Source organism: Corvus brachyrhynchos, unplaced genomic scaffold (assembly GCF_000691975.1).
Source record: "Corvus brachyrhynchos isolate BGI_N302 unplaced genomic scaffold, ASM69197v1 scaffold351, whole genome shotgun sequence".
NCBI lineage: Eukaryota > Metazoa > Chordata > Aves > Passeriformes > Corvidae > Corvus > Corvus brachyrhynchos.
The window spans coordinates 966,483-974,809 of NW_008236203.1; the positions used below are offsets into that span (position 1 = coordinate 966,483).

General features: G+C 55.8%; 1 protein-coding gene across 1 annotated transcript; it reads right to left on the reverse strand.

Annotated features, from left to right (window-relative positions):
- Positions 1-1,227: 1,227 nt before the first annotated feature.
- LOC103622090 (ES1 protein homolog, mitochondrial) lies at positions 1,228-5,413 on the reverse strand. Its single transcript, XM_008640996.2, has 4 exons — positions 5,247-5,413; positions 3,538-3,709; positions 2,713-2,914; positions 1,228-1,658 (listed from the first exon to the last, which is right to left on the reverse strand). The coding sequence occupies exons 1-4, from the start codon at positions 5,352-5,354 to the stop codon at positions 1,466-1,468; spliced, it is 675 nt and encodes a 224-aa protein (XP_008639218.1). The 5' UTR covers positions 5,355-5,413; the 3' UTR covers positions 1,228-1,465.
- Positions 5,414-8,327: the final 2,914 nt, after the last annotated feature.

Below are 8,327 nucleotides of genomic sequence, written 5' to 3' on the forward strand. Positions count from 1 at the left end.
GGACACTCCCCCTCCCCCCCCCCCCCCCTTTTTTAGGGCATTCTTTAAACTCAAACCAAAAATAAACTGCTGTAACTTACCTTGTGGTCAGTTCACATGGCTGGAGGAATCTTTGCAGAAGGACATGCCCAGTGCTGTGCTGGGAGCTCTGTGTGCTCGCAGGGATGCTCAGAGGCTGCACATGGGGTTGGATTTCAAGTAAAGTGTCTTATTTTAAGAGTTCTGGAAAGAGTTTAGATCCCCACTTCTCCAAAAGAAAGATGTGGCCAGGCTGGAGAGGATCCAGAGAAAGGCCACAGAGATGAGCCAAAGCCTGGGGAGCTCCCAGGTGAGGAAAGGCTGAGAGAAGTGAGGTTGTTCAGCCTTGGGAAAATGAGAATTAGGGGAGACCTTGTCATCATGTTTGGTGTTTGAAGGGTGGCTGCAAAGGAGGTGGAAACTCCCTTTTCATGAGGAAAAGACAAGAGATAATGGGTACAGGGTATTCCTGGGGAGGTTCTGAATGGGCACCAGAGGACTTTGCACAGTGAGAAGAGCAGCTTTTGGAAGGGGTGGATTCCCCACGTTGGGACACTTGAGGGCTCATCAGGACAGGCTGCTGGGCCATCTTGTCCAGACAGCATTTTTACCAAGAAAGGTTGGACCAGCTGGGCCTTGAGGTCCTTCCAACCTGGAATTCCCTGGTTCTGTTCATGCAGGAGAACAAGGTCACCTCTTCCCACCAGAGCTGGCTGGGGCCACGAGGTTGGTGCTGCTGGTCTCACCCATGTCACACTCCTGCTCCAGTCTGGGTCCTGACAGATCCCAGCAAAACAGGGGGGGTTGGTGCTGGGGGTTTCCTCCTGTGTCATTTTCCCGGCTGACCCGGAGGGAAAGGCAGAGACAGAAGCACAATTCAGAATCCAGTAGAAGCATCAGGTTTTATTTGGTAGCAGAACTGGGTTCCTTCCTCTGGCCACAATTCAGTGCTCGGAGGGAGGGGCGTGGGGAGCAGCTGAATCTGAGCCCTGGCTCCTGCCTGGCCTAAAGCTGAGGGAGGGCAGGGCTGGATGGGATATTGGGATGGAATTCCTTCCCTGGGAGGGTGGGCAGGCCCTGGCACAGGGTGCCCAGAGCAGCTGGGGCTGCCCCTGGATCCCTGGCAGTGCCCAAGGCCAGGCTGGACATTGGGGCTGGGAGCAGCCTGGGACAGTGGGAGGTGTCCCTGCCCGTGGGCAGAGATTGGAACTGGATGAGCTTTAAGGTCCCTCCCAACCCAAACCATTCCACGATTCCATGCCAGCTCCCAGCCCAGCTCCCTCCAGTTTGTGATGTGTCCTTCGCAGAACACAACAGCTCCAGGATTCCCCCTCCTCAGCAGCCAGCAGAGGTCTGGGGGCAGAGCTGCTGAGTGCCATTTTCCTGCTGCTGTGTGAAAGGAGAAGGGCGTTATCCGTGCAAGGGGAGCTGGATGCCCTTGGGCCCTTCAGGCCAGCTGGAGCACTTCTCGGACCATTTTCCCGATGCCGTCGTGGATGTCGTGGATGGGGGCGTTGCACATGAAGGCGCTGGTGGTCACCAGCCGGTTCCTGGCGTCCACGTGGACCTCGGTGACCTGGCAGTTCACGTGTCTGCAGCCCAGCTCCTTCATGGCCTCAGCAGTCTTGGCATAGGGCCACCTGCAAGGGAGCAGGGAATAAAAACCTGCAGTGGGGAACGTGTCCCACACACAGTGGTTTGGTGAGAGCCCAGAGTGCAAAGTCTGTGGTCACTGCACAAAATCTGCTCAGTGAGAGCCCAATCTTTTCCTGCCCGAGGAGTTTCTCCAGGACTATACAACAGGAAAACATCCTGTTCAAATGAGTTAAAAATCTGAAGTAAAGCCAAAATAAAACCTGAAGTTCCACTATGGGTGTTCTTCTACCCAATTCTGCCCACTCCAGTGTTCCTGTTTATAGAATCCCAGGATGGTTTGGGTGAAAAGAGACCTTAAAGCTCATCCCATTCCACCCCTGCCATGGGCAGGGACACCTTCCACTATCCCAGGTTGGCCCAAGCCCTGTCCAACCTGGCCTTGGACACTGCCAGAGATCCAGGGGCAGCCACAGCTTCCCTGGACAACAATTAGATTTAGGTTTGGGGTGGGGATTTTTCACCAACTTCCTACAAGTTGGTGATAGAACTCCTTCCTAGCAAAAGCCATCACATTCCCTGGCCTGCCCTTGGGAGGATCCAGCCACAGCTTCCCTGGAGGATGGAAGAGTTTCACTCCCTCCCTCTCTTAACACCCCGAGCCTTGTGCAGCCACCCTGCTCCTGCCTTGGATCTGCTTAACTTGGAGTCAGCAAAGGTTCTTCCTGCCCTGGGTCAGTGAGGCATCAGGGAGGCAAATATTTAACTCAAAATAATAAATTCCATTTAAATTAGTTTAAAATAAAGTGTCTTATCTGAAGCCATCAGAGCTGTGGAAACAAGTCACAAAAATGCAAACAGATCTGGTGTTGGACCATTCCTTCTGCTCTGTTGAGAAATGATTAAATGAGGCTTCCAGAGCTTCTGCTTTTCCCTGCTAAGTCCCCAAAGGGGCCAGAGTTCCTGAAGGCCTCACTGGAGGCAGCAGAGCCGAGTTCTCAGAGATAATGTTCAGCCAACAGCAGGCCAGGACCCCTGGCCAGGCTGCTGGGGACTTTGGGGGGCCCTGGTGGGATTGCCATCAAGCCCCGGGTCACTCACTGCTCACACTCCGTGTCGTGCCCCACGGTCACCTCGCAGCCCGGGAAGATTTTGGCTGCCAGCACTGGGGAGATGCAGCACAGCCCGATGGGTTTGTGGGCAGCGTGGAAGGCCCGCAGGACGTCCTCCACCTCCTTGGAGATGCTGCAGTTCTTGCCCTGGGTGGCCCAAGTGCTCAGGTTTTTTGCCACCCCGAAGCCACCTGAGGAAAGAGAAGCAGTTTAGGCTGGAGATTACACCCAGGGCGGGATTTTTGCCGGGTGGAATGTCAAGGTGGGTTGGATGGATGGCAGCATTTGTCCAGGGTCAATAAAAGAACTAAAACCTGAGATCCTGAACCTTTGGGAGCTGAGACATCCAAGCACCTCCCTTGCTTCCCCAGCGAACGGAAGCAGCACGGCCTCGATGCTCCAGTGGGAGCTGTGCTCCACCCACAGCTCTCTCCTGGGTTATTGTGGAGCACAGACACATTTTCCTTTGCCTCAATCCTCACTCCAGGCCTCGTCCATCCCCACTGGAACACCCCAGCGGCCGAGCTTTCCACTCCTGAGCCCTGGGCTCTCCCAGAGAGGAGGAAGGGTGCTGCTGAGGGAAGGGATGGTTTTCCATCCAGTGAAAACACAGCTCTGGACAACTCGGTTTGCAGTCCTGTCCTCCTGGGATCAGCTTGGCTTTGCCACGTCCTCATCTAACTCCAAACTGGCGTGACAGTGCCAGCAGGGACGGAACACAGCTCTGCTCCTGAGCCCTGCTTCCAGCCTGTGCCTCTCATTCCAGACTTACGGAATATCTAAGCTGTGGACAGGCAGACCCCACACATCCTACCTGGAATGATGAGGGCATCCAGCCCCTTGACATCCAGTGTAGCCAGGTCCTTGATGTTGCCTCTGGCTATCCTGGCGCTTTCCACCAGGACATTGCGCTGCTCCGGCGTCGGCTGCCCCTTCGCGTGGTCCACCACGTGCATCTGGGGGATGTTGGGAGCATAAACCTCTGCCTGGAGGGAGGGGATAGGGCTGTTATCCTTCAGGAATGATGGACAAACGTGGCAAGGGCACAGGGAGTGTGTGGGAATGCTGAGGGGCTTTCTTGGGAAAGAGCTGGGAGGGAGGGACGGAAACCTTTAGTAGTTTGTGCCCAGAACAGCTTGTTTGGGGTCTGAAGATTCCATCCATATCCCAACCAATCCCTCTTGCCAGGTGACCACCCAGAGAGCTGCTGTCCCACAGGGACAGGACTTGGCCTTTCCTCTCCCCACCTCCTGTTTTCCCAAAGCCAGAGTGGTTTTTCTCTGGAAAACGCTTCCCCTTCCTTCAGCACTTTCAAGCTCACGTGCGGAAATTATGAGGGGAGGGTGAGATTTTGGGACTGTGCCACTTGTGCAGTTCTGGGCCCCACGATTGAAGAGGGATCTCAGGAACACCGAGGTGTCCCGAGGAGGGGGACGGGGCAGGAAGGAATGTCCCGTGAGAGCAGCCGAGGGCTCCGGAATTATCTACGTGGGAGACAAGGAGGCTGAAGGGCAACCTGGTGGCAGCTTCCTGTGGAGAGGGAGGTGCTGAGCTCTCCCCCCTTCCAGCTGAAATATCCCGTTCCGTGCTGCTCTGTTTGCTTGGAAAAGGAGGGATTGGGATGACGCCCGAGGTTCCTCCACTAGAGGCCCCTGCCGCTCCAGGGATGAGAGCGGGATGGGCTCCCAGCCTGCTGGACTGGGACACGGCAGGAGGGACGCGGCTGCAGCAGCTCCGGGAGAGGAAGAGGCAAAATTAAGCCCAGTGGAGAAAACCTCCGGACAAGGCTCATCCCGGAGCCCGACAGAGAGGGCAGGGCTGGAATGGTTTGGAACTGGGCGGGCTGGCACATGCGGGTCACCCCTGTGCCTCTGTGCTCCACAGAGCAATTCCCACTGCCAGGGGAACGGATCCGACCCAGACACGCGGGTGCTTCACAGCTGAGTGTGATATTCCAGGGGTTTCCCTCCTTCCTTTCCCAGTCTCGCTGAGCGGCTCTCCTGACTCTCCGGGCAGCTGCACCTTTTTTACCCCTCCTCAAGTTCAACTCACGAACCCTTTTCTGTTCTCTCATCCCTGGCAGTGCCCAAGGCCAGGCTGGACGGGGCTTGGAGCACCCTGGGATAGTGGAAAGTGTCCCTGCCCGTGGCAGGGGTGGAGTGGAGGAGCTTTAAAGTCCTTCCCAACCCAAACCGTTCTGGGATTCTCCGATTCTATTTTCACTCCTACCCTCTGAGGTTTTGAAAAGATGAATTTCAAACAGCCCAAGCTGTCTTTTAAACAGAAACAGCAGGAGCGAGAAGGCAAAAGCGGAGAGAAAAAAGCATTCAGGAAAGTCTCTTGGAGAGTTTGGATGCAGAGCCCCACGCCAATCCAACAGCCCAGCTGAGCAGGGATTTCCCCACACCATCCCCAACACTCCAGGCATCGCTGCTTGGCTCTTGAGGAGTTTGTCTCAGAGACGAGGAGGGGAGAGGCTGCGGAGCAGAGCCGGCACAAGGCGCCGGAGCGGGATCCTCTTACCTGTGCCCCCTCCCGGCTCAGGTGCACCAGCACGGCCGAAGCCTCGTGGACCTCGCTGCCATCGAACACCCCGCAGCCAGCCAGCACCACGGCCACCCGCTTGGCCATGGTGTCCCGGGAGCAGCGGGGTTCCCCGGAGAGCCCCGCGCCGCTGTGAGCTCCGCTCGCCGCCTGCAGCCCTTTATAGCCGCAGCCCTCCCCCAGGAGCAGGTGGGGCCGGGAGGCTTGGGCTGGGGTTTCTTGCTGGCAAGGAGGTTTTATTTCCAGTTCCACAGGCAGGGCGTGTAAATATTATTTGTTTCCTCAACTGGCTGCTCCCTTACAGATCTCCTTCCCAGCACGTTGTCTCCAGAGCAGCCCCAGCTGACGTGCTCTGCCCAACAGAGCAGCTGTGTTTTCCCTCCTCAGCTGTTGATTTTCCATTCTAGCTCAGGCTAAAGCACCGAAACCTTTGCACAGGAGATGGTGTTGAAGGGAGCCTGCCCGGAGCCAGGATTCCAGCCAGTGCATTCCCCCTGCTTTAAACCCTGCACTGCACAGGCTGCTTTGGACTTTTAACACCAACACTTTCCTTTCTGATCCTGAGTGTTCCTTCCCTCAGATCCCATCTCCCAAAAGTGGATATTTCACACTTTGCTGTAGTCGTTTGCACCCTGAGTTTAGAAATTAATAAAGTCATGCAGTTGGAAGGGACCCACAAGGATCCACAAAGTCCAACTCCTGGCCCTGCACAGGGCACCCCAACAACCCCACCCTGTGCCTGCGAAAGCGCCCAAACACTTCTTGGTGTCTGGCATAAGGGCATTCCTCATCAACAGCACCACCTCTCCATTTATTTAATTCCAGGGAAGTGGTGCCAGGAGCTGGTGGAGCCCTGAGCTCTGGAGGGGCCCCTGGCAGCCGGACTCAGTGTCCAGAGCTCGTTCCTCCCACCCCGGCTCTGCTCACACGGAGATGATCCTGTACGCCTCTGTTTCAGCCCAGCCTTGGTGGAGGCTGAGAGAACAGAAAACTCCCACAACATGGCCGAGGGGTGTTTTTCAGGGGTTATTTATAAGACATGCTCCTTGGGGCTCTGTCATTTTTGGGAGAGCCATGAAGCACATCCTGTGGGTAATGGACTCGTGGCTTGGCAGGGTGGCTGGTCAGGGCAGGCCTGAGGAGGAGGCTCACTGCTGCTGCTGCTTGTGACTTCATTTATGGCATGTTTCTCCCCAAATGAGGGATTTCAGGCACCCAGCTGCTACCTGGACAAGCAGGAACAAGAAACATGTGAGAGGCCTTGCAGTCCCACTAATCCAACCCAGGCTGTGCCCCTCAGTTATTTTCACTGCCCAGAACAGAAATTAAACTGAGATATGCATGAAAAACACCCAAAGCTTTTCTCTTGCTGTTTGTTTCGCTATCTAAGGAACCCTAGCTATGCTTTAGGGCTGTATTATTTCCTCTTGCATTCAAAAACAGTTGGGTGATGTTGCAACCTGGGCAGGTAATTTCTCCTTCCTGCAGCTGCTCCGGGACCAGTCCTGTCAGCGATGGGACAAAGTAGCCAGAGGCTGAGGATTTCCACAGCCTGCCTGCTGCCAACCACATCAGTTACCCCTGCCTGTCGTAAACTGGCTGGGCTGGTTCCCCTTCCTGGGATAATTGGTGCAACTGGACCAGCCAGGCTTGTTTCCTCCCCCTGGAAAAGCATCTGTCTGCATAGACACGGGAGCCCTAAAGGACTCTCTGCCCTGAAGAGATGAATGATAAAAGACATTTCTCAGCTGGGTTATTCCAGCCTGGGGGGCCGTGTCTGCACACATCTGTTGTGTTAACACGTGGCTTTAACCTGCACCAGGGTTCTAGCGAGGAGGGCAGGGAAGGGACCCTCTTCCTGAAGGGTGAGCACAGTTAAAGGTAACAGGAAAGTTTGGGAGCAGTGGCAGGGATCCAGCTGGATCCAGCTGCCATCGTGCTGCAGCTGGCTCAGGGAGCCAGAGGAGCAGGGTCCTTTGACAGCTCTGGGGCTGTTCTGGATGCTGTCACAGCTCCAACACATCTTGGATGACCCCACAGGCCTGACTTGGAGCTCCAGCCAGTGCAGCTCCAAGCCCCATTCCCAGCAGCTTTCCTGTCCTCCGGCCCTGGTTGTGGAACAGGATTTATGGGGGAGCACAGAGCAGGATCTGCTGAGGGGCTCTGCAGAGCCATCCCTGGCCAGCCCAGCAATGTCAGGGCAAAGCTCTGCTCACTGTTCTGCACCTTTTATCTGGTCAGGAGAGTGGGAATTGCTTTAACTGGAGCTGGGTCCCTCATGGGAACCGTCCCTACGCTGGTCCTTCACCACAAACACAACAACAGGGGGATCAAAGCTCTGTCAGCTCTCGGAGCAGTTCTCTGACAGCTCCCACCTGACCCATGGCCCAGCATGATGATCCCAAGGCCGGTGCCCACTGCCTTCTGCAGCCTCCCCTCCACCCATAAACACCTTTATGCCCTGACCACAGGTTTCCCGTGGGAAGCAGCAGGAAGCTGTCCCAGCTCCTTCATGTCCCCTTTGGGATACAACCCTGGCAGTGTCTGACACTCTCTCCTGACCTGGAAAGGCAGCAAGGCTCCTCTGTGCGGGCTGAGCTGGATGTGGAGTGACAGACGGACAGAAGCCACCTTGAAGGGAATGGCACTGAGTCTGCCCTGGGTTTGCCCAGCTCAGGGGGCTGGTGCCAGGCATTCAGAGCTGTGACAGGGACAAACAGCAGGCCCGTGGCCAGTGTGAGGAGAAACAACTGGTCCCCAAGGAGCTGCTGGGCTTGCAGAGCGCTTGTTTGCTCCAGCAAGGTGGATGCTTGCAAAAACCTTCGTTTTAACCAGTGTGATTTCCTCACTGGCAGCAGCAAAAAAGGCACTAACAGCAATAAACCCTCAGCCTTATTTTTTCAAGTGTCTTTTTTAACAAGGGTTAATCAACAGTAAAATTAAGAGGCCCCTGGAGGGAGCTACCAGCAGCCCACGCTGACTCACAGCCCCGAATTTACTGCAGCCAGAGCTTCATTTGCATTTCCTCCCGCATGCTGCGAGCAGCGGGAACAGCAGAGG